This window comes from Catharus ustulatus, chromosome 5, assembly GCF_009819885.2.
Source record: "Catharus ustulatus isolate bCatUst1 chromosome 5, bCatUst1.pri.v2, whole genome shotgun sequence".
In the NCBI taxonomy this organism is placed as follows: Eukaryota; Metazoa; Chordata; class Aves; order Passeriformes; family Turdidae; genus Catharus; species Catharus ustulatus.
Genome location: NC_046225.1, coordinates 49,372,794 through 49,398,986, shown reverse-complemented (window position 1 = coordinate 49,398,986; position 26,193 = coordinate 49,372,794). Strand labels below are relative to the sequence as shown.

Genomic DNA, 26,193 nt, shown 5'->3' with positions numbered 1-26,193 from the left:
AAAGTAAGACTGAAAAGAGTGTGTAGTCCCATTTGACTACAGAAAAACTAAAAATTAATTGGACCAAAATTCACAGTTTATTTTCTGCAAGACATGGAAAGAATCTGATCTCATGGCTGTCATTTCAATAACATGCCTGTCATATTAAAGCAGAGAAATGACAGATTACATTAAGATTTATGGGTGAAAAGTCTATGGTAGCAATTTTCCTTTTAGATACTAGAAGTATCTAAGTTACTAGTCTATAAAACAGCCTGAATCATGATATAACCACTCGACAAAAATATCTCCCACTGTTGTCACCACAGAACAGATGTTCTCCCAATAAAGAAGTATCATTAGGGCTAATTGCCTACTGTCAGTATCTTCTGTGCATGATGGGTCTCTACACAGAAATGCAGAAGACACCTCTTAGATCAGAAGCATTAATACATCTTGAGCAAGCCATACACCAAAGCATTATTTAGTGTTTGTAATGGAAAGAAATGGAAGGAATGCAGAAGGAATGTCAGGAGGCAGTAAACAGACCTCACAATGCCATTGTTCTCAGAAGTCCTCACAAGTCTTCTTCTGATTTCATCTGCTCTTTTGATGCTGGTCTTAAATCTCTAGAAACTGGACTGACATGACCATATCAGCCATTATAGTTTGGCCATCAAAGGAAGATGGTTCCTACTTGTTATGGCTATAGAGCAAAGGCCGAACATGGAATGTGTGATATTAATATCTGTTCTCCATCTCATTATAAATAAAAATTAGACAAACCATTAGACAACATATACAAATCAGTACAAATCAGTCTTCAAAATTTGAATTAGAAAACAGGGAGAAAAGGAGGATACTTGTCTTTACTAGAGAACAATAGTAATCATTTTTAAATACCAATATGTTACAATCCCTTCATTTTCAAAAAGAAGTGCTGCTGAATAATGATTCTATTTTGGCATAGATGTTAATTGTTTACATATTTACTCATATATTGTACATATTCACAATTATTTATAATTTCACTGATGTAAACTTACAACTACTGTGGGGATACCTCCCACATTTACAATGGAACTTTGTTGAATTCTCAAGAATGTTCAGATTAGGAAATAGTACAACTGATGGCAACCTTACTACAATTGTAAGTTCTCTCTTCTTTATTACTCACAGCTGGTGGCAAAGATGTGTGACTTTGCCCTGCCGCATAAGACGAGCAAGGTTCAGTAAACATATGGAAGACAGCAAAGGTTTTTTTAAAAACTGAAGTGTGTATGAAAGGCATTAATTTTGAGGATTAGACTATGGTTAGCATTATCTGATATTTCCCAGTGCCAGAACACGAACATCCATTCAGCCCACTTCAGCAAGCAGTGGGAAATTGTTCAGGGGGAAGTACTCTTCAACTAATGCAAAATTCATGCTCTAGGGGTTATTAATTTTCTTTAAGTTGCTACAGCTTGCAAAAGTTACTCATGAAAGTTTCCACAGTGCTGTGCTGTTTTTCTGAACACACAGACTATTCTAATGCTTTCCTGACTACCCAGATGTTCATTGCATTGAGCTAAGCACACTGAACAGCGATGGCAAGCCTCTGGCTACACATTGCTGAGAAGCACAACTCAGCAAGCAGGGAGTAACATGGTACCCTCTTCAGGTTCCTGCCTTGCTGGGAATTCAAGGAGCAGATGTCTTCAGAAGAGCCACTAGCACCACAAAGGCAAACTGAAAACCATTTTAAAAATGCATAGAAAAATCTTCAGTGGTCTACTTTCTGACCGCTAGAAAAAAAATTTGGGAAAGAAACAAAAACATTTTGAGGGGATGGAGGGATACTTTTAGAGGAAAACCTCCTCTTGAAAGAATCTTTCAAGCCTGGAAAACTAGAAGGGGCAAAAAGAAATCCTGCCTGTCCTGCAGCTCACATTCAGTTTATCAGTCACCCACTGCCTGTGCAGCAGCCCCACCAGAAGCCCCATCCCACACAAGGTAGTTAGAGCTCATAACTGGACATACCTTTTTTCCTGTTAATACCTCATCAGTAGGCTTAACCCTCTATGCCATGTCTATGATTATGCAGTTGCTTAACCTATTTAAAATCAGTAGTTTTCAATTACATTAACTGGGTGGTAAACTAGAATGTAAGCTAGAAAATTGCAGGAATCTTCTTAGAAGCATTTGTCTCTTTACCTTTCATGCATTTTTAATTATTTTTTCATTAAAATGCATAATTATTCTTCAACTATAAGCATCTGCCTTGAAGAAATTAAAATTTAGGATTTGAATGTATAATGTTAACTTTACTGGTTTTTTTCTGAATTGTGAATAAGAAACATACTAACCCTTAGACCAAAGATAATGCCAACAGCAATATTAATCAAAGGAAAGGACATGATTTAGTGTCAAAGAAAAGTCTTATCTGTTCAGCATAGCTGGATTTTTATTTGATGTCCTCCCAAAGATGAAAATGGGTTTACACAATGTCACAAAGGTCAATAACCTACTACCTAAAAAATTTAGAGGTGACTCATTCATTTTTCAGTAGGATATCACTTTGTTCAGAAACATGTCAACTTTGAACATTTTGCTTCAGCAAAAGAAAATAAAGAAAGAGAAGGATATTTTTTGAAACTACTAGGACATTGTGACAGAATAACTGGAGAGACTAAAGATTAAACCTATTCAATACTGTTGAACTTACAAAAAAAAGTAAGCTGATACAGAAAACTCAAGATTAAGTGGGTTAACAAGGCACTTGCATTGGTGTATATATAAATACTAAAGTTTTACAGATCACATAAAGATTTATGGGATAAAAACATCCATATAAGTCACTGAAACAGTAACAATCTGATTATTTTGTCAAGTAAGAAAAATTATACTGTATTTATGGCTGGGAGTATTCAATTTGTCATCCCTAGAACAGATGCCGGGATTCCTTCCATTCACATTTTGCTTGGAAAACTCCAAGAGTCCTAGAATAATCCTATCTATGATAAAGACAAAGCAAATGGAAACCATCTGGATTCTCAAACCATCCAGACTACCATCAATGCTACTTCATATCTCTCACTTTATAGAGAAAAGGATTTAACAACATTTAAACACATTCAATCATCATTTGAGACTTCCTTTCCAGGCTCGTCTACATGCACTACAACTTATTTAAGCTAACGCCCTTAAAATGGCTGAGTGGGGATAAAACAAAGCTTAAGAAAAGGCATTTACTACTTACTTCTTCTGTTACCTAGTTGCTGCATATCAAAAAGCAATGTGAGAAAAAAAAAGTGAAGAAAGATAGTTGCTTACTCTACAGTTCCTAATATTCCTTTCAGATATATTATCCATTTAGACAATATTTGCACATGCACAGAACTAGCATCTTTCAAACAATAAGGTATCTCTCATCAATATCTGTCCCTCAATACTGTGTCATGGCAAAAATGCACAGGTTGTTAAGACAAGGTGGGCTCAGCTATCTGTGTTTCTTCCTGGAGATGTGAAAATGCAGGAGGCTGAGAAGAGCCTGAGAAATGTAGCATGTGTTGCTTTTATAATCTCCAGGTGTCTGAAACAGGACAACTTTAATACAGGCAAAATAGTCCACCCAGCAAAAAAAGCTGACAGCAAAAGCAGCAGCAATGAAAGACATCTCCATGTCACTCCACTGTCCCACAGAAGTCTGGAGAAAACATAATTGTGTACTACAGCTATATGCTGTACTATTACATGAATGCAGAGCTGCAGGACTCAGAGGTGAGGGATGGAAAACTCCTCAATGCTACTGACCAGTGGTTTTATTTCCACAAGAAAGACCTGACTGCTTTCTGAAATCTAGTGAGATGAACAATGCAAGGGGCACATATTCTCATTGCTTCACTCAGAGGCAGAAAAGGGGGGAAATGAGAGTCTCTTTCCTTAGGAAATGCTTCCTGAGTCTTTGATGTTATCAAGTAACTTTCAATAATATTAGAGTGACAGTATAGGCTTTTTGAAACTAGGAGTTCTTTGAGGTGATGAACAGTAATAGGAATTGCTCTGGGCGGTTACTACTAGTGCTAAATCATTGCCAAGTGAAATCTCTCTCTGGCATCAAACAAATCAGTTCTGAAAGGTTCTAGCACATTATTTTCTAAAACACTGTATTCTGTATATGGCAGAACTGAGTGTTACAGGTTTTAGGAAGGGAAGAAGGGAAAGACAGACTTTGACAATCACTGACCAGTCAGTCCCAAAGCAAGAGCACCATGCACTGAATATTGGAATCTCCCTGAACTACAACACATGAATTGGAGTAGATGAAATCTGATGCAGTCCCAAAAAAAAAAAGAAACTCTACCTTCACTTTCTTTCCCTTAAAGGACTAGGTGAAGATTAATTAAATGTTCAATATACAAAATACTTCTTTTGCAAGAAAAAGTTAACCTTGGAATTCTGGAATAGCAATAGCTTACAGGAGCACCTGCAGTGATGCAAGTGACTTGCAAATGATACAAGCCCTGACAGTCTTTTTTTCCCCACAGACTTACAGGAGCTGTCCCCCAGGGGCAGCACTTGAACCATCACAGCATAAACCTCACCATTCAAAAACAGCTCTGTCAGTATCTGATTTTCAGCCTCAATTCACTTTCTAGAGGTCAACATGCTAACAAGCTACCTTATGCTGGAAAAAACTCAAAAAAAAAAATCGGAAAACTGTAAACTGTAGATGCAAAGGTTCCACTCTAAAGACAGAAATGATGAATTCTGGCTGGATTATTTTCATCCCTTCATGCTTTGGGAATAGGGGAAGAGGGACAGGGAAACAGATAATCACAGATGCAACACTGCTACTCTGGTTAGTACCCTGGCCATCACTTCCATCCTGACTACATGGACATCCATGTAGGTGGCAAACTGCTGGCACTGGGGGGACTGCAAGGTTGGCCTCCTTGAGAAGAGAGTGGGAGTATCTGTGCCCCACCACCACCCCTGGAGTCAGCTGTGCCCCCACTGGCACTGAGGGCCAAGAACTGTGACATGGATGCACCAGGACAAGGCATAGCAGCACCAGACAGCATCTTCTGGTGTCTGTGTGTGGCTTTAACCACCAGATATTCAAGTTTCACAAGTGAAATGACCAGAAATAATATATGCACAATTTTGCTGCAAGCATTGCTTTAAATTATAATGGCTTGAAACCATAGCCAAGGAGTGCCTATCCCTTAAGGGGAGCAGTTGTCTGCACAAGGTGGGCACAGAATGGAAACTAATTCAGACTTCAGATCAGCAACATTCTCACCTCTTTTTGAAATGACAAGCTCTTACTTGACAGTCATGTCATTATTATTTTTACATTTAGGATATTAAACCATTATTCGCATTTCTTTCATCTTTGCTGGTTAGAAAGGCAAGCTGGAATTAAAAACGCTACTTGGAACTATCTGTTCCACAGCAGAAATTAATTCTGCTTCCATCTGACAGCGAAAAAAGCATTCACCACTGGGGCATTGAAGTGCCCATGGATTCGGGAGCAGGGGAGAGCTCTCGGCGCTGATGAGAGCCGGGGCCAGTGCGGCACCGAGAGCCGGGACCTGCCGGCGGGGCTCCCCGGCCGCTCTATTTTTACTGCGGTATGTTTTGCATTCAGACTTTCCACTGCAGGCGGCCCGGGTCAGGGGATCCGCTCTGCCGGGGGAATCTGACAGGTCAGCTCAGCCAGAGTTATTTATAGAGGGCGGGGGAAGAGGGAAAGGATGCGATCGGCATCGTATTCTTCTGCCGCGGGGCTGCGGGTTGGGAGAGGCACCCACGAGCAGCCGGGCAAGCCGGGAGAGGGGACATCCCGCTGGACACGGGGACATCCCGCTGGACACCGAGGCTGCTGCCCGAAGGGACAGAGCTCAGGCACTCTTCCTTCCCTCTTTCCCCCCACTCTAACTCTCGCAGCCCCCCGGGGAGTGAGGGCCACCCCACGCACATGCCGGTGCCACAATCACAGGTCACAGCAAGTGGAGGGGGAGCTCCCAGCCCTGGCACCCGCAGCGAGGCTCAGCACAGTTCCAGGTGAAACTGCACTCTCTCACGAGACAAAACTCACTGCGGAGCACCAAGAGAATTAAAAATTCAGAGTAATGAGTAGTCAGGTTGGAGCTATCTGCGTACTGTCTTCAGTCACTGTTCTGAGTGTGAAGACCTTTACGGGGGGGGGTCAAGCTTTCTCCGACTATGACAATCCATCACTTCACAGCAGGTTATCACCTACCCTTCTCTCCTGGCACTGGAGAACTGTATGTACCCAGCCTGCCACTTATGAGGTCCATTTCTTACCAGTAGAGAAAGAAACTGGGACAGACTACAAGCATCAGTATTGCAAACTGTAACCAGACTGCTCCCCTCAACCCCTGCTGCTCACTTAGCTGCTTCATCCTGAAGGCATTTAAATATCAGGAGGTGTCTGGCAGCCACATTTGGAAGAGCCTAAGCTGCATGTGCAAGACTAAAACTGCCCTGTGCAAGTGCCTGACATCCGCCCCTGCCAAACCCTGGCTGGCATTCAGAAACAAGACATTCATCTGGCCTTGTAAGCATTTGCTAAGGATACCTGACACGCTGACAGGACTCTTCCCACACAATGTAGCTATAACCACCATCTTTTAAAGTCTGGCCACACTAGGAGATAGTGTCATTGTATGTAACTGCCTAATTGCATGGTCTGTTCAGCCTGAAAGCAGATGACGTGGTACCCAGGGCCTCCTGGTGCAAGTGAGGTCAAAGCCACAGCTCCTACCCCTTAAAGAAATGCCAGTAGTGCTTACATTGTGTCTCTTGGACTAGGATGACCTGAATCTGCTGCGCCTCAGCATGGCAAAGATTCACAGAGCTCAAACACCCACTTAGCCACCCTACTCGAAGTGTTGTCTTCCTGTTTGTGTACAACGAGTTTGTTTATGGTTCAGCATTTGTTGGTTAGAGCAGTTGAGCAAGAGTTGCTGGGTTTCTTTGCCAGATATAGCCATCCCAGCATTCCCCTGCCTGTTCCACCTTCAAGGACCATTCCTGAAAGGAGCATTCTTCTTCTGACAAATGAGATTTCTGTCTAGGTGCTTATCCACCTCAGCCTCTGCACACATTCCTTGTCTGGCTATGTGAGTAATGACAAGAAATTATGTGTCTGGCAATATATGGACTTAATATAATGCCAGGACAGTAATGTTCCTCAAGGGAGCTGAGTGCTAAGACCTAAACATGCATATCAGCTTAGCAGGAAAAGGAAAATTTTTAAAAAGGGCAACTCCTACATTCAAGCAAACCCATATTTAAAAATAATTACTGGCACTGTTAACAGTCCTGGATTTCACTTGTATCTGCAGACATCATCTAATACACAATTAACAGACAAAAAATAACAGACACATATAAAATTGCCCTGTGCACATTTTATAGAACACCTCCAATCATGACACATTTCAAACCATCTACATACAGTACTTTAATTCACTGGACACTCAAGTTATCTCAGTTGTGGAAAGGAAGTGAATGTTGTCTTCAGTATTTTATAGTTCCAGCTCCAAAAGACTCAGGAAAAACAGTATTTTGTCCTGATGGCCTCATAAGATACTAAGAGCAAACCCCTCTAAAATGAGAAAGCATGCTGTGCTGACTGGCTCACCGACACAAGAGCCTTCTCGGGAAAATAAGTGCTGGTGGTTTCCTTCAAAATGCATGCTGAGTGAGGATTATATGTAGGGTTGGATCTTCACAAATGGCCTTTGGAGGAGGGAAAAAAAATTATGAACATGTAATTTCTAAAAGAGGTTTGAACACTGTTTAGGATACCCTTGTTCACCTGAAAGATTCCCCATCCTTCATCAGAGTACAGATGTCCAAAGTCCTCTGCAGATGCCACTAGCTTTTGTAAGGACATGGGTAGAGCAGTTCTCCAATTTCTTGTGTTACAACTGTTTAGTTGTTTGGACTATCTCAGTGATGCATTCATTCATCTATGTGCCACAGTACCCAAGCAGCTCTTAACAGAGATCTCCAGCTAGAGAATCCATTACAAAAACAAACAAAAGAATTTAATCCTGCTGACTGGTCCATCTTTTAGGAATGCAGGAAGGGTGTACATAGCCATATGGAAAAATCCACTGCCATATTCTTATTGCTGAAAGCCAAAACTTCCCAAGAGATCCCGTGAATGCATTAGAAGCCCTAGATATTTCATTTCACTTCAGAATTTCATTGTCTCAACCAGACTCGTAGTAATTTAAGTTAATTAATTAATCGCCTGCCATGAAATGCATCCAAGCATTCTGCATTTTAGATCAAGTGGAGCAATGACACTACTCAAGTATATAGCCGGGTTTATACACTCGTGAAACCCCTGCTGTGCCATTTCGGTGTGACAGCGGGGGAAGCTCCATCGCCCTCTCCACAAGTGCCACGCATCAGTCTCAGCACCCCTGCGCGGCCCTGGCCGGTCTCTGCCGGCGGCGGAGCGGGCGCGGGCAGCCGGTCCCTCCCTGCGAGCGCTCCCGCTCTCCCGCCTGGGCTCCGCACCGGCCCCGCTGTAGGGCTGCGGGCCCCGCCGCGCTGCCACTCTAGCAGCGCCACCGCGTCCCGACAATGGGGACAGCCGCGACACTGGGGACACACCTGCGCCCCGGCCGGCCGAGGGAAGGGCAGGCTGAGGGGGCCCACCCTGCCAGTTCGCACTAGCCCAGCAGCCACCTCCTGCAAGTTCCCTCTCGCCCCCTCTTATGCAGCCTCTCCCAGAAGGGCAGACCCCCTCATCCCTCCCCACACGTGTGTGCTGGGAGGCTGCCCGCACCCGCGCTATCCCCTTCGGACACCTGCAGTCACATAGACTGGCTCTCCCTGGAGGGATTAAGTGCCCACTCCTGTATAGGATAACCTCTTTCCGTGGGTGGTAGCGGCAGCGGTACCATCCCGCCGGACAGCGGTGGGCTGGCTCCCTGCACCCGACCCCAGGGTGCACCGACCTAAGGGTACAGCCAGCTCCCGCTGATGCCGGGGGACAACTACCGCGCCGGGGTCACGGTGCATCGGCTCCTCGGGAGCCCGGCCGCTGATGGAGCGGCCAGGACAGCCCCGCCAGAGGTAAAGCCCAAACTTTGCTCCTGCAGATCCTGGCCGGACCTGTTGTCGTCGGGTTCGGCCAACTCCTCCCCGCTCCTTCCAGGGCAGAGCATTTACCGGGCACAGCAGCCCCGCTGATCCTCGGCGCTCGGTGAGAAAACCGGGGCAAGGGCGTCGCTCGGCTCTCCTACAGCGAGCCTTGGCTGCGGCTCACCTGCATCCCGCGCCTCTGAACGGCCGTCCCCAGCGCATCCCCGCAAGTTTCCACACAAGAGCACTCCGGGACGGCCCCATGGCAGCAGGTGGGGCGCAGGCGGTCACTTGTCCCCGGCCGTCCGTCCGTCCCCCCAGGCCGCGCCTCCGGGGGACACGGCCCCGTCCCTGCCTGCGAGCCACGGGTCCGCTCTCGCTACAACAGCTCGGCGGGCTCGGAGAGGGGGTTGCCCCTTCTTCGCTTGCCCGACAACCCGCCGCTCAGCCCCGCGGCGGCAGCGCAGGTTGTGCGCCACGTACTGCAATTGCTCGCTGGGCCGGCCCGCTGGCCCCTGAGCGCGCTGCCCCCGCCCGCAGCCCGGGGGTCGCCAAGCGGCCGAGCCAGCGCCCGCCCAGCCCCCGGTTCCAGGCGGCCCCCTGGAGAAGGGGAGCGCCCCGAGGTTCGCCTTACCCGGCTGGCGGAGAGGACCTGCCGGTAGCGCTCCTCCTCCGTAGGCAGGGCAGGGAACTGTTGCGTGGAGAGCATGCTGTGGCTGCTGCTGACCCCTCTCCACTTTGGCCGCCCCTTCACCCTTCTCTACCTCGGTCTCTAACGAACTGCGTACACCCTCCTCCCGCACAGACACACTTGCGGGGAGGGCTTCGCATTTTGTCTGCTCTGCAGACTCCCCCTCCCCGTTCCTCCACCCAATAATAATAAACCTCCGCGAGAAAGAGCCACATCCCCACCCCTTTCGCACACAAGGCTCTACCCCTTAGGGACAAGCTGAGAGACAGCCCACTTGCTAATTTCGCCCTAAAGCCGTCCCCCAGGGAGGGCGGATGGAGTGGGCACAGCCTTTGAGCCCCCCCCCCTCCCCCCCATCCGGTAAAGGGACGCCTCGTCACGGTGCGAAGGGCTTGAGGTAGCAAGACCAGCCTGAGTCAGTGATGATATAAGGGGCCAGAATCCGCGGAGCTCGCCCCTCACACCCCTTACCCTGGCTCACCGGGGCTCCGCCGCGCCCTGGCCCCCGGGCCGCCCGGACGCGCACTTGCGGCTGAAGCGATCCGGAGCCAGTCCAGCGCACGGACCTGCAAGCGCTCTCGGCCCACCGAGTCGACGCACGGAGTTCAGAGCGGAGCTTAGCAAGCATGGCCAAACTCCCAGGTTCCTTCCTTCATCCGCGGTTCCCGGGTGGACTTCCCTGCACTTTATTTTACATTACGGTCAGGCAAAGGCTTTCCTTTCAGCCCGGGGACGGAGAGTTTCGCTCCTGCAGGGACTGCAACGCTTCCTCTGTGGCACAGAGGCTGGCTGTCGCAGCCCAGCCTCTAAGGCTCCAAAGAGAGCTGAAAGGCGCTGGCACCACAGAAGCGGAGGGGAAGGAGCTCCGGCAGGAGGAACTCACGGAGCCAACGACAGGTTTCCCCAGCTTCTTCCCCGCAGGAAGGCTCCGGTCCTAGCCCCCGACAAGCCTGCCGTGCCCCGTCCCGGCCTTGCGAGGAAGCGCTACGCAGAACAGCGGCAACCCGACGATGTCATCCCTTTTACTCGCGCCGGTCCTGGTCCTGACCGGCCCCAAAGATCTGGAGCTGGAGGGATGTGCTGGTTGTTGCATATCTGTTGAAGCAAAGTTCTTATGCCAAAAGCCAAGTGCCGCCTGAAGCTGCAAATGACAGAGCAAATGTCCTACCCCCATGAGATAACAGCTTTCAAGACCTGCATTTAATCTATTTGTCCCCTTGCCCTGTATTTGTATTCAAAGATGTCAAGTCTGATTGAAGCCCCGATCTGTGCACACAACAGAGCTCACCAATACTATCCAAGAATGATAAGGTCAACAAGAGAAAAGGCAAAACAATGAGCACAAAATGGGCAGAAGTGTGTGCTACCAGAATAGAAACAGTTCAGGACCCTTCCAAGAGTCACAGAAAGATGTCACTGGCACTGCAGCTGCATTCTGAGATGACAGCTGTAAATCAGAAAGGCTTCCAGTTTTTACTGTGCTTGAATTAGTGCTTCTTAAGTGCTATCATTCAAAATGTGAAATCAGAAAACACCCAAGAAAAGGTGAACCACCACCTTTGAATACAGCTTTCAGCTCTTGACAAGTGACAGTGATACTCCTCATAAGTGTGTATTTTTAAATAGAAACACATGGTATTATATGTGTTTATATATAAATAATAAGATGAACACTTCTTAGCTTTCCCCCCCCCCCCCCCCTGTTTCTTTTCCATACCTTCAGATTTAGGCCCTGTTGCTTTGTGTGTAAACATTACCATGCAGTGTTCTGTGCTTCTGGAGTGCCAGTGTACTTAAGAGGCTTCTGCTCACGGTAATTCAGTGCTGCACTTTTTACCCAACCAACCAAACACTTCCATACCAACCTCCAGAATCCAGAGGAAAACAGTGGTGGTTTTAAAACAATTGCACAAAAAATAGGAAAAGCATGGAAAGAGAAGCAAGGCCATTTAAGCATATTGCTTAATGTAAAACCACAAATATTTTGTGCTGTAATGCAGGAATCAAAGCATAATTTGTGATTCATTACAGAGATTAGGTATCCCTGTCAAAAATTCCAATAACAATAAATGAAAATTTGTATCTAAGAGGTGAGTACACGACTCAGACTGCAAAGCCAGCTTGGCCTTGGGTGAGGATGGCTTCAGCTGGAGAACTGTGAATTCCAAACTCCAAGTCAGTCTTGATTGCTAATAGTCTTTTCCTCCAACACGAGAGCCACTTAAACTGGAGTTTCACAAGATTCAGCAGCACACAGAGAAAGCCTGAGTTCTGGTTTTGTTGGTGATTTTATGGGAATCACTGCAGGAGCAACAATTATTTAGCTTAAATAATGCTTGGTTAAATCAAGCCACAGCTCCCTCAGAGTATGACTTATTTCTACACAGCTGCTGTTTAGCCTGCCTTACAGCTGAGTTTTATCAGTATCACAGTCCATATTCATACACTATCCGCACCACAGACTTGTTTTCTGGTAGCATGGCATATGTACAGTGTTCAAATAATTCATTATCATCTAATCATCTTTCCATCTTTGTGGAAAGCAGCATATCCCATTATCTTATAATTAGTTTGCCTTAATTTGATTTTTTTCCCTAATTTTTATCTTGCGTTTCTTTCATTGGAAATACAAGACACTACAGGTTCTTAATTTTCCAATTCTCTAGAGCAACTGACTAATTTACTTGAATAATGGCAGACAGGAATACAAACATATTCATGAAGCAAGAAAAGAGAGCAATTGAAATGCTCATAGATAACAACTGGTAACAGGATGAAACCAAAACAGAAGAGGGACATCCAAACTAAAATGAAAATGAGGACAGGGTCACAGATGAACTGTCCAGAAAGGAATGCTTCACCCTAAAGCACACACCTGAAAACATTTGCCACACACAGGGCAGCTGCCTTCCACTGCCTGGCACTGGAACACACTTCAGACTAAGCATCTCTGTGTTCTAATCTCACAACACACAAGCTCATCACTCAGAGAAAGCTGGCACAGGGCAGATATGTTTTGGAGCCTGAACTACTGCTGAGATTATAAACTCAGTTCACTGCTTTAAAGCCACAACCAAACATAGATGCTTTTATGAACAAATTTTGGTGCTATCTGCTTAGCAACATTTCCTTCTCTAGAAGTTAAGTTCAGCACAAATGTCTAATAAATCAGCTATATTTCTCCCTGTGAGGCCAAATACAAAGTCCGCTCCCATTTGTTTCATCTTATACAACTTCCCCAACCCATTCTCCCAATTTCATCAGAGCAGTAACATGAAGGCACACAATTACATAATTCCAGCATTAATCTGAAAAGTAAGAACTATCACTGCCGGAGAAGGGGGCAAAAAGCATACCTAAAACTTGGGCTGCAGTATGTCAGTCATTATTACCTGGGAAGTTTGCTGCTGCATGACACCAGTCCTTGAGAACAAACAGTTTTTCAAGTTGGTTTTGATACATTTATTGTCTGACTTGATTTTTACATTAAATTAACACACACAATGGATTTTGATATTGTTACAGGGAAAAAAACTTGCCCTAAGAGTTTCCAATCCCAAAACATACTGACCAGTTCTAAGAACCTTGGTTCAGTGAAGGATAAAATTTTTACCACAATGCATTCAGAATCAGGAAAAGCCCCAAGTTTTTTTTCATTTCACACACAGCTAAATTTCTTCATGTTAAGTCATCACCAGGCTTCTATCACTGCAATTTCCCTTCAACAGCAGGTCAGATTATATAATTTGTTTTAACGTATATTGATCACTATGCATTTTTTTTGGTTAACATTAAAAATATTTGCTCATTACATTATGTAACAGTACATGACATATAAATTGCTAACAAGCCCTACCTTTAGTTCAAAACTCCTTTTCTAAAAATACCATCTTTCATTAATATTGAATAAAGGGTGATTTTATCTATACCTTTTACTTCAAAGGTTGTTGACAACACACAGCTCCAATCAAAGGCAAAGTATTAACTATAAAAATATTTTAAATAAACAAAAAAACCCTAGTGATTTATTAAACTGCAGATTGCTCGAACCCCCACAATTTTTTTTAACGCCAAGAAATAAATATCTGGTTCAGCAGGCAGACCAACAGAGTACAAATGACTCAGATGGCTGGATAAGATATACAGAACTATTTTGAATAAAATTTCAAAAATAGGTATGCCTTGCACAAGCAAGGTTCAGAAGAGATACAAATCTTTTAAGGAAGGGAATATGCCCACTCACACACACATACCTTTGTATGAACAGAATGAATTTGTATAGTAAAAAAAGCGTGGCAACCTTTCCCGAAGATGATCAATGAGAAGCCTTTTCCTCTCCAGTATTTCCCACAAATATGCAGAAAAGAATACTAAGAACTTCTTCAAACATATAACAAGTGCAGTTAATTAGTATAACTCGTTAGAGAGAGGTTTCTTCTCCTTGCTGTAGAAGCAAGGATAAACTTTCCATTGGACTTATTGTAAAGCTAGCAGTAAATAGAAAAATTAGTGATAGTCATGCAAGACAGAAGCTGTTTCCACAATGTTCTCATTCATGTTGATTTCCATATTTTGGCCAGAAAGGTATGTTTTTTGTATTTTTGGATAACCCATCACATTTTACTTCATCTGAACAAAAATATCTCTCATTTTCCTTTGGCGACAGAAGAGTTACTGACATATGCAGGCACACAATAGCATCACCTCACTCTGTTAAGAAAACATACTTGTATCTGAAATTATCTTCTAGGAGTTAATATGATAGAAAAAAGTTAAAGCAACAATATGAAACATTGTTTTCTTTTTATACTAGAAAATAAGAAATTAAATGGAGATGCAACTTTACATAGTGTAATTTCAATTAATTCTACAACTTTAAAAACCAATGATGTGACGCATAACTAATATGCATCTCTAAAATGTCAATTTAATTTCACGATTATAAGCCGCACCATTTTGACTAAAATTTTGGTCCGAACCTGGAAGTGCAGCTTGTAATCCGGAATGGCCAATATATGGACAAAGTTCAGAGATCTACCCTTACCTTGTACCGTGCCGGTCCTGTCCCAAGCAAAAATGGGTTGAAATCCATGATCTTCCGTTGTTCAGACGATAAACCAATCAGAGAACAGCTTCTTGCCTGCCCGTGGATGATGGTGTTACTGGCAGGGCGGGGGTTGTTAACGGGGTGAGTTACCTCGGAAATGGCTACAGAAAGGAGACTAGCTTACGATGTAGAGTTTAAATTGAAAGCAATTGACCATGCAAAGAACATGGGAATAGATCTGCAGCTAGAGAATTCAGCATTAATGAATTCATGGTACAAAGATGGACAAAGCAGGAAGATGAACTTCGTCTTACAAGAAAGACAAAGTCCGCAGCAGCAAAGCAAGGTGGCCAGGGCTGGAAGACAGACGTGACCGCTGGATCTCTGAGCAAAGGGCAGCTGGCCGAAGCTTATCAACTGTCGCCGTTCAGGTACAAGCCAAAGCGATTGCAAATGAATTGCATATAGAAGAATTTAAAGCAGGACCGTCTTGGTGCTTCTGTTTCACTAAACGATGGCAGCTCTCTATCTGTACAAGGACCACGGTGTCTCAGCAGTTTCCGGCAGACTACGAGGAAAAGTTAGCCACCTTCCAGAGTATGATCTCTGGAAAAAATATACAGCCACATTGCATAATCAACATGAATGAAGTCCCCCTGACATTCGATATGCCGCTGACGCGAACCGTGGAGAGAACCGGAACATCGATGGTACCAATATGAACCACAGGGAGCGAAAAGACATCGTTTACAGTCATCCTCAGCGTTTTGTCATATGGGCAGAAATTACACCCACTGGTAATCTTAAAAAGAAAAACGTTGCCTAAAGCCAAATTTCCAAAGGGAATAGTTGTTGCAGTGAATCCAAAAGGCTAGATGGATGAACAGGTAATGAGGACTTGGCTAACGGAAGTTTATGCTCGCAGACCAGATAGTTTCTTTCATCTGTTGCCGGGACTGCTGATTTTCGATTCCATGCGTGCCCACAAAACCCAAAGTGTGAAAGCCATGGTGAAAAAGATGAACTCAGAGCTTGCTGTAATACCGGGTGGTTTGACCAAAGAAGTGTAATCACTGGACATAAGCATTATTCGTTCCTTCAAGGCAAAACTGCGACTTCTGTGGGAAAACTGGATGGTAGAAGAACACTCCTTCACAAACACCAGGAGGCTACACCAGGCAAGTTATGCTACTGTGTGCCTGTGGATACTGGATGCCTGGGGTAAAGTAACCGCCACAACTATCGTCCAAGGGTTTGCGAGGGTCGACATCATTCCTGGACTGACCAGCGACGGCATCGAGAGTACTGAAACTGATGACTGACGGTGAAAATACGGGCGATACGGGTTTGGGTTTGCTGGATGCCCCCATTGCCCAACTGCTAATTTCCGATAGGGAGGACGAAGAGTTCGAAGGTTTCATGGAAGACGAAGCCGCTGATGAAGTGGCTGATGAATCAAAAATGAAGCTGTTTAAAAGTTTGATCAAAGTGCGTGATATTTCTCTGTATTCTTTTCAGTGTTTTCAGTCTTGTGCGGCTGTGTGGCTGCCCAGCTGAGCGGCTGTTTAAAGGCAACGCGGATCTGTTGGAAATGCTTGCAAAATGACCACACTATTGTTCGTATCTTTTTCCGCTTGTAAATAAAGCTTGCAGGGTATGCTGCCACAGCTATTGTCTGTGTCTTTTTTTGCTTGGAAATAATGTTTCCAAGGTCAGCACCTGCCAGTAAACCCCGTGATCCTGCAATTCTGTTACTAATTGGCAACTTTGTGAAAGTTGCGCAAGCATCCTCACTGCAAACGAAAGTGCAGTTTATAATAATCCGGTGCAGTTTATATATGGATGAAGAACAAAACGTTGCCGACACCCGGAAGTGCGGCTTATAATCAGGTGTGGTTTATAATTGTGAAATTACTGTACTATAAAATAGCATCGATCCATACAAAATATTGCCAAGTTTTTCCCACCTTTCTCCTCATTCACCAAACTTCTGTGAAAAATTGAAAAGAAACTGATTTTATCCCAGTTTTCTTAGTCAAGATAATCAAACGCTTCTGCCTTTTTCCAGCTTTTCTATTTTATTTTCTTGCTGCTAAATGAGAATTACAATTAGATATCTGTTAAATCAAAAGAGCTTTTAAGCAAACTGCAACATTTTCTACTAACTCATACGAATAGTCCCATTGTTTTTGCAGGATTTGTGATGAAATTATATGCCTGAATTACAAGGGCATAATACTAATACCTGTTGGCTATGCACTACTTTTTTTGCAGGAGCTTGTAATCACTTTGCAGTAACCTGCAATGCTCAAATATCAATAAAAAGTTTGTAGCAGAGGTTTAAAAATTCAGTTTTCTGATTTCTCCATTCCTGAATTTAACTTGCAGTCTCTCATCTGAGACTACATAGCTTCTCTGACAATTCCAAAGCCAGATAAAAACCTTCCAGTTCTATCAACCAATACTGATAACATAAAGCAAGATATTCAAAACTGTCAGTAAGAAAATATTTAAACATTTAGAAGTTTAGCTAGATGGTTTAAATGTGACTTCCAAGCACCATCCAGATGGCTTCAGAATATCATATAACTGTATTATTACGCTATCCAATTACAATTTTGCATACCTGTGCAAATACCCAACTCTGGCATTTATCCATACAAATAGTCCCTTGATATTCATATTCATTCCAAATTGTTTTTCTGCTGTTGGCAACTGGGGCAACAGTGAGAATGCACCTCTGTACCCTGAAATTTCTTCACATCTATGTTCAGCATGTGTATCTGGCCACTAAAGGAATGTTTCAGTTACTTGAGTATTGAGGAAACAAGGGTGGGAAGGGGCGGGGTGAAACAAAAAAGAAAACCCCACAGTTTGTAAGAGGGGTGGGGGGCACTGTTTTGTGATATAGCTGAATTGAAAGACAGTTCATATTTTCCTTTATCTGAACAAAACTCTGAATATGCCCCAGAATATTCAAGCCTAAGTGACCCAAGGTCCCCTGTTAGTTGTCATAATTAAAACTGGCGTGAAGCACAGAAACTATTGTGTGATACAACATAAAGATTAGCATAACCTTCAATAAACCACTAAGCTGATTTTATAGGAAACATACTCAATAAAGCATTTTATACTAAGCTATTCTTAATATTATGAAATGGAGACAAGGAAAAATAACATTACTAATAGAAGAGATGTTAACAAATCTCAGTTCAAACTATCAGCACTTCAGTGTAGACTAGAATCTACTATTACTTTCAGTGTCTGAGTTCAGTTTTGTGCTGTGTATGCAATAACACAAAAAGTGACATTTCTTCCCTCCTCTGCATTTCTCTTAGCAAATAGTATACATATATAACCTATACTTATTAAGTTCTGTTACACACAGACTAACATTCTAGGAATAACAGCTACCTAAAGTCCAACTGAGGTATATGAAATATTGAGTTGTTTTCAGTCATTGTAGACCATGAGCCATGCAACCATCACAACAGCAACTCCGAACACTGGCAGCATAATAAGGTTCTTGTACTTTTGCCATGATGATTGTTCAACTTCTACCTCATCCTTTCTTCTCTTATTCTTTCTTCGTCCTTTTAATCTGTTTTCAAAAGCTTCCAGTTCAGCCTAAATAAAGAGAACCACAAGCAGTTGACATTTATGTCAGAATTTAAAAAAAGGAAATGTGAAGGTTTTAAGTAACATTACCAAATGACATTTAATAGAATAGTTACACATCTCAAAGACGAGTTGGTAGCACTGCATCCCACAGGTACAAAGCACATTGCTTTCAAGTATTAAACCATTGTTTAGTTTCCTATAAAAACATTGCCAAAAATGCAGCCAGCTGAAGTTTTGCATGTTCAGTTTTTTAACTCAGACTGAATATATTGAGCTAAAATAAGATTTTTATTTCCATTAAATATGTTAAGAATACTTTTTTTTCCTATTAAAAAACACACTTGCATTTAAGCTATTTTACGAACTTCTGTAAGGGTATAGGTTGAAACCTTCAAAGACATTTCCTCCTAATAAAGACGCACTATGCCAAAAATTAATAAAATCATAAGTAACTAAAAATCTGTGCTATTCCCCTCAAGTCGTTATATTTGCATGCTCACTACATTTTAGACTAATTGCTATAATCCTAGATACCCACAAAACATTCCATTTTTTAAGTGTTATAACTTGAACATTTATTCACTCTCATGACTGTAAGAGGTATATAATATCCTCCAACAAGACGCACACACCTATAAGCCCAAAAATGGAGCAAAACAACTGCAAAAGTAAGAATGCCAAGCTTTCAACAAAAAATGGCAGTTTTAGGGTGCTGTCTGGAAAAAAAATAGGATCTCTGATCCCTGTTCCTCATCCTCCTCCACATGTTTTTAAAAGAACATCAAGAGAACACAGAATACAGAAAACTCATTTGAGTTTTTTGTACTCATTTGAATACAAAGCTGAAATAAAACTGGAACTAGACAGCCTAGAACAAAGAGTATAGACTAGAATGGGGCTCCAATGACAAGGCATCTAATTGCTAGCAAAATTAGAAGAGATGCTCTAAAGACCTGAGACAGACTAAAAACAGACAAATACTAATGGTTGCCTGGATTTTTGGTCAAGTTGTTAGGTACTAGAGAAAACATGGCACAAGGCACTAGGGAGCAGAGAAACCAGATGGAATGAAAGGGAAAAAGAGATGGGAGTAGCAGAGCACAGCAAGACAGGACTGGCTGGGCAAAAGGCGCAAGACTGAGCTGAAGCAGAGGAATCATGGATCGTGAACAGAGACAAAGCCTGGCCATGAAAGGAAATAAATATGTGACTACAACTGCAGTGCTGCCAGGAAGAGGGACTAAGACAATATAGTAGGTGCATTAAAAAGTACAAGAAAAAGACTGTTTTGGGAAATGGACAGAGTAGTACTTCAGTAAATAAAATTTTCCCTCAGAACTCAAGGTTGCCTGATGTCTGGTCTTCCTCCACTGACAGCAAATATTTGTCAGAGCTTCACAAAACAGCTCTTCCCTTCCTGTGCCAGATAACACCATTAGCAGGAGAAAGGGAAACTATTTTGATGTCTATTCCTTTGTACCTAATAAAGGCAGAAATTGTTGGCACTTCTCTGATGACATGGGAGAAGAGTTCAAAGTCACAGCTTATTTGAAACAAGATTACTCTCAAGTAGCTAATCCTTCCTTAGAAAAGCAAAGCATTTTAATGAAACAGTTTTTCAAAATCCCAACTCTGGAGGCAAGGGCAGAGTTCTTATGGTTTTGTAAACAACATGGCAGTATATCATTTTAGACGGACACTTCAGTAAAATTTGGGGCTTCTCCAGTTACTATACACTTGTGATTGGTACATTTTAAAAGCAGAAAGCTCTATGAATTGCAATAGTCAAACTAAAATACAGGCTTCAAACAAAATCATGTAATAGCTATTGAATTGCTTTCCTAGTGAACTCTACAAAAATTTGTCTAAAAGTAAGTACATAATTTAAAAAACCAAACAAACTACAGAACAAAAAAAGACTTGTAGGCACAGAATATGAGAGAGAAGCCATCACTACCCTTGAAAAGTTACCTACAGATTTTGTGTAACTGTCACATGCCCGAAGTGTCACCTTAGTGACTGTGAAGTCATGGTTGTACCCAGTCTTCAAACAAGCTTAACTTTTCAAGCTAAACAAGCCTAGGGTTTTTATTTAGGTAAGAACCTAACTTCCTTGTATATAAATGTAACAAAATTAAAATGAAACAGATTTATTTAAACTGTATACTCAAAACATCTAAGTTCAGTGTTTCTCAGGCACTGGATTTTGTTCTTTCACGTGTTATTCACTATATTCTTCCTGCACTGAAAGGAGGAGCATTCCCATGGGAAAATGTAGCTAAATGAATGCAAATAACAGTGACAAAGTGTATATTCTTAAAGTGAGGATATATTTTAATTAATAGGGAAGGGGAACACTTGACTTTTTAACTTCTAAGGATCTGTTAAAATTTTTCTTTGTAACAAAAAAGGGAAATAACATCTTTCATACAACTCAGTAAATTGCACTTCAGTTCAAGACCCTAACTTCCAGTACTGAAGCTCTAAACAGCTTGAAAATTTAACCAAATCTTTTACAATGGAAAGGGACAGAGAGAGCTTGGTCTGTATTGTTAAATAATCAAAGCACTGATCTTTTTTCCACCTCTAGCAATTGTGAAAATCCTGGCCTCACAGAGTGCCTCTGAATTAGAAGCAGAGGGCAAGTTTGGCTGCTAGGGCCATGACAAGAAGCCTAGCCAAGCCATCTCTTCCACTAAGAAACAAGTGATTCCATCTGTAAATGGTATTAGCAAAAGTTGCTACCAAATACAACAAATACCAAAATATAAATGCACAGACTTACTAGAGCACTAATTTTACATAAAACATCTAATGAAGTATTAATTAAAATAGGTTGAAGAAACTGTGATTAACAGATGAACAGTCTCTAAAAAATGTGCTTATGACATTGAACAAGGTAGTACAAGATGCAAGCTTTTGTCAGAAGGGAGTACACTCAAAAATATACTCTTAATGTGACCCAACAACCTACGAGTCCTCCTATTTCCATCAAGAGATGGTACATTATGAGTTTTAACTGGATGGGAACCAATGTTACATAAAAAGGCTGCACTAGTTGAAGTTAGTACTTTTATGCTGTTCTAGAGCCTATTTATTAGTTACAGCTGTTCCTTTTTTTTACAATTTGTTTTGTCCTTTTTTTTTTACTGTTTCCTAATGCACTAACAACTCTTAATTAACCTTTATTAGATTTCATTATGTATAGGTGAAGTTTTCTATCCCTGAAGTTGCATCCATCACAAAACACAAATGTAGGAGTAGTTGCCATATAGTGCATAAAGTCACTACTGTTGGGCTGGAAATGTGAGACTTGAGAGAACGTACAAATAGAAAGCAATGGTGGTGTGACTAGAGAGAAACAATCACTGCTGAAGAACCCAGTCAAAATCCAGCACACTGTGTCGGTAGAGTGAATCTGCTACTGTTTCAAAGGAGTCTCCTTCGAGGCTTTACTAGAGGGACTGTAAGTTAAGTGATTTTGAGCACAAATGATTAGTATTTGGGTGAGATGTCTTCTGGAACACATGAAAACACTCGGTGCAAGGCAAACATCAGCAACTTTGGCTTTCTAGCTCTAGGACTGTAAGCATGTGCTTTACAAGTTTAAATGCCCATTAACACACTTCAGTACATAGCTTGCAGGACCAACACCTACATATTTCCTCTGCTCAATTTGTTTCAATTTGCTCAATCTGTAAGTTACACTTCCTGACCTATATGCCAGAAGTAACATTTTCAGGGTCAGCATAGAGAACAAGAAGAATTAGGTGAACTGTCTAGGAGTTACATGAGGGAATATGTGCTCAGTACTGTAGACAGCTGAAATATGAATGTTGCAATAAACATTGCAGGATGATCACAAAACAGTGCCTCGTGCTCTGGACAACAGATGCATAACCATCTTTTCTTGCAGGATGTGCAAGGCTCCACTCTGACAAACAAAAACATGGCTTGCCAGAGCATTTTAGATGTAACATTTTCATTAATTGCTTAGAGAACTTACAAAGTGTGTATAAGAGAAGTTGTGACCCACAGAGAAACTGTCTATCCTAATGCAACTGGAGAAATAGCACAAGCAGATCAGCTCTGTAAGCTTCACTTGCCCCCTTTCGAGAAGGGAGTAAGCCACTGATCCCTGACAAAAACAGAGTGTGACACGCAGGTGAAAATACAAGTGTAAGATAAATACATAGATGCTACGATAAATGAGTAAAAGGAGTCAGAAGGCACATACTGGACATGGAATATGATTTGGTGTCAAATGCTCATTCAGGCACAGGCACGCATGCATGAACTGGCTGGAAGGCAGGCAGACTCCAGATGACAAACCTGACCTAGCCATCACCACCAACTGAGATTACAGTGTTTGCCTGAATGTGATTAATATCAGCACCTCCAGGCAGCTGGCACAGCAGCTTTGTGGATTACAATGCCAATCACACACCCTCACCACCAACAAATATTACATTAAATACACATTTCCCCTCCACCCCAGAAACCTTGAAGGACAAAGACTGATCTAGTTGTCCTTGCTCTTTCATGATAGGAGGGAGAAGGGGAACTTCACCCAAGATTTAAATCTTGCAGAAGCTATTCAGTATTCTGTGGTGTTTATGCTGTAACAAGTGTTTGATTAAAATAAGGCGTACTTAGTATTTTAAAAATAAATTACATTATACAAAGTTGTAGTAATACGAAGTTACCATTTTGCACAAAATTATGAAAATTGTTTGGGAAAATGTGGCCTCAACTATTGTAAATAATTTACAGAATACAGAGTATGGTAACAGCCTACAAGAATGACTGTGCATATCACATTAAAACCCATACATCTTTAATTGCATGTAAATTACATTATTTACTAAGAAGAACAAGGTGAGGAAGATGTGGATGGGGAAGAAGAAAGGCTAATACCTGTTGTCTTCGCTTCTCCTCTTCAAGAGCAGCTTTGGCTTCCGCTTCTTTTATCTGTCCAGACACACAAAGTTGTAATAAACTGTTGTAAACAGCAGCTAAACCTATTTTCTTAAGGAGTCATATATACTCCTATAGAATGGTTCTCAGCAAAAGCCCGCACACTTTCCATCATGTGAGCTCTACCATCCAAAAGTCATACAAAAAGTAGTCATGAGAGTTACAATTGATAATTCTACAGAAATATTTTGCAATGTTCAAGAAAGCCAATTAAATGATAGAAAGTATTAAGAAAAAAATGGTGCAGAGAAAATTGTCAATATGTAAAGATGTCACATACTTGAATCTTAGCACCTGCATTCTATTTTGGCCATACAATAGCAAATAAATATGAACCCTGAAAATACACAAAAGACAACAGGATGGAGTGGTTTCCATCTGAAGAGATACATAACTAGGATGCATCAGGTGACTAACAGGACACCAAATCCTCAAGAGTACACAGGTGCCAAAACAGGGATAAAACATCAATAATTATTTTTCATAATGCAAAGGCATAAAATGAATTTAACAGGAGGTTGGCTCACAACAGAGGAAAGTATTCTACTCCCACAGAGTATTTGGCTAAATCTAGAATTTCAGTGCTACAGGACATTTGTAGATGCCAAAAGTTTATGTCAACTGAAATACAACCAGGCATGCTAATAAGAGATAAATCCAAAGGCCATTAGACAGAAAGACACCATCTTACCCTCTTAAGTTCCCACAGAAAGAGTATATGTGAGAAGTTTATATAGCCCCTTTTTCTTACACCTTTTTTAGGCTTTTAGCATTGCAGTCACTGAATCACTACCTTAGAAAAGTTAGATGTAAAAACCTGTTAATAACTTGAAATGAAAAAAAATCTTGATCCTAGTAGCTGCATAATTTGCATACTAACAATGAAAACAGTTTACTGAATACTATATTTGCACAGGTAGAATTGGTTATAATTTCTAATTCAAGACCTTTTGATAACTAAGGAGAAAGTGCACTAGCTCATGCTTTAGTACACTGCAGCTCAAACAGCAGGCACTAGGGGCAGACCAAAAGTCCTATTTTCAGGTTTTCAGACAAATTTTTAAATTACTAAACCTTATTTGTAAAAGCACTATTGAAAATTTCATTAATCAAGATACAATGGCAGAGTCTCTTTAGAAATGTGTGTAAAGGACCTTTTCAGCTATGCACATCTGAAATCTGAAAGTCTGCTGTGCAAAAAGCTATACAATGAGCCCCCTCGTTTTTCACTGCCATCTAATGGCAAAACTTCAGCTACAAAAGAAAAAGTGACCTTCAAATGTGGAAAAGAGCAACAGATAAACTTTTTTTCACAGTGATGTGGTCATATTTGTATAAAATATGCAGATATAATGTATACAGATAAAGGGAACCTTAACTATTACAATCACAGCATGGAAAAACATTTCTAGGACAATTTCTTTAATAAAATGTACAGTAAAAGACACATTCAATTCCTAGGCACCTACTGACTAAGAAGTGCTTACTCACTAGGTGCCAGACATGAAAAGTTTCATTAAGAATTAATGCACTTCGGTTTTAGAAATTAATAGGTGTTTTGCAAATGTGGAAATTAATTTATCTTTGTAAATACCTGCAGTTTTCAACAAGTTTTTTTTTTTCCAGTGTGGACACATTAAACAGTAAATAAATCACTTTCATCAGTACCTAATAATAGGAGACAATTCTAGTATGTCATTTGCTTAGTAAGTCAACACAGGCTTCAAAAAAGTGCCTAGAAAAAATTTAAATAAAACTTTATCACGTTATATAAAAATCCCAAAACAAGTAAATACATATTCTTCTGAGGAGAAGGTATACACATAGCTAGATTGTGCCATCCAGTATGTCTGTGGCATTGCTTACAGGAGAAACTTGTAGCCATTTGCTCACTGCATTAGACCATTTCTCCCTGTGGATTACAACATCAGGGCCAGAAAATGGTAGTAGTATCTGCTGCTGTCAAACAGCACTGACACTGCACCACACTGAGACATGCTGCTGGGTCTCAGCTCATGCAGTCTTACTGATGATAAGAGCTCACCTTGCTTAGAGAGGGACTCCATATACAGTAATTTCATTATTATAAGCCACACCATTTTGAATAAAATTTTGGTCCGAACCTGAAGTGCGGTTTATAATCAGGTGCGGTTTATATATGGACAAAGATTGAAAAGTTGCTGTTTTAGTTTGGAGGACAGGTGTCTGCTGAGAAAGGCAGAAGCTTCTCTTTGAAATGGAGAATGTAAAACCCCTCCCTCCAAATTATTATAATTTTGAAATCAAGGGGCTTTCAGGCAAAAATATGGGAATTAGGAATAACAGTTCTTTTCTAGGGAAATTAAAATAGAAATACAGTACTACAAAAGAAACAAACTCCAAACCCTGACAAAGTCAGAGTACAACCTGACACCCTGTCAGGCAGGGTGTTGGTAGCAGTTTGATTAAATGGTGGTTGCAGCGCTCCTGCAGTGACAGATGTGATTCAGTTGAAGCAGTGCTCCTGCAGAAGGTGCAGTTTCCCTCTAAAGATCCAGTGGTGATGTGGAGAAATCCAGTTTTCCTCTGGAGTCCAGTGGAGAAAGGGGCTACCTTAGTGTCCCAAAACCTCTGTTTTTATTTTGGTAAGAAATGTTGGGCTCTTCCCCCTGGCTGGAGCATCTCCCAATGGGATGAAGTAATTTTATCATTCACACAGTGGGACTCAGTGGGCCATTAGCAGAAAATGACTGGCTGGAGGAAGGACAAGCTGTGAAAAGAT

At 41.8% G+C, this 26,193-nt stretch overlaps 2 protein-coding genes across 3 annotated transcripts in view; both read right to left on the bottom strand.

The window, feature by feature from the left end:
- LOC116996840 (atrial natriuretic peptide-converting enzyme-like) overlaps positions 1-9,977 on the bottom strand; it is a 44,705-nt gene extending 34,728 nt beyond the window's left edge. The window contains exon 1 of the mRNA XM_033060862.1: positions 9,731-9,977. Within this exon, the coding sequence (XP_032916753.1) occupies positions 9,731-9,805 (75 nt within the window). The 5' untranslated portion in view covers positions 9,806-9,977. The remainder of the gene's footprint in view (positions 1-9,730) is intronic.
- Positions 9,978-16,684: 6,707 nt separating this feature from the next.
- Positions 16,685-26,193, bottom strand: part of NFXL1 (nuclear transcription factor, X-box binding like 1) — a 46,692-nt gene continuing 37,183 nt past the window's right edge. For both annotated transcript variants that reach the window (XM_033060922.2, XM_033060923.1), the window contains exons 21-22: positions 23,373-23,426; positions 16,685-18,461 (exon numbers count right to left, since the gene is read on the bottom strand). In XM_033060922.2, coding sequence (XP_032916813.1) covers positions 18,288-18,461; positions 23,373-23,426 — 228 coding nt within the window. In that variant the 3' untranslated portion in view covers positions 16,685-18,287. The remainder of the gene's footprint in view (positions 18,462-23,372; positions 23,427-26,193) is intronic.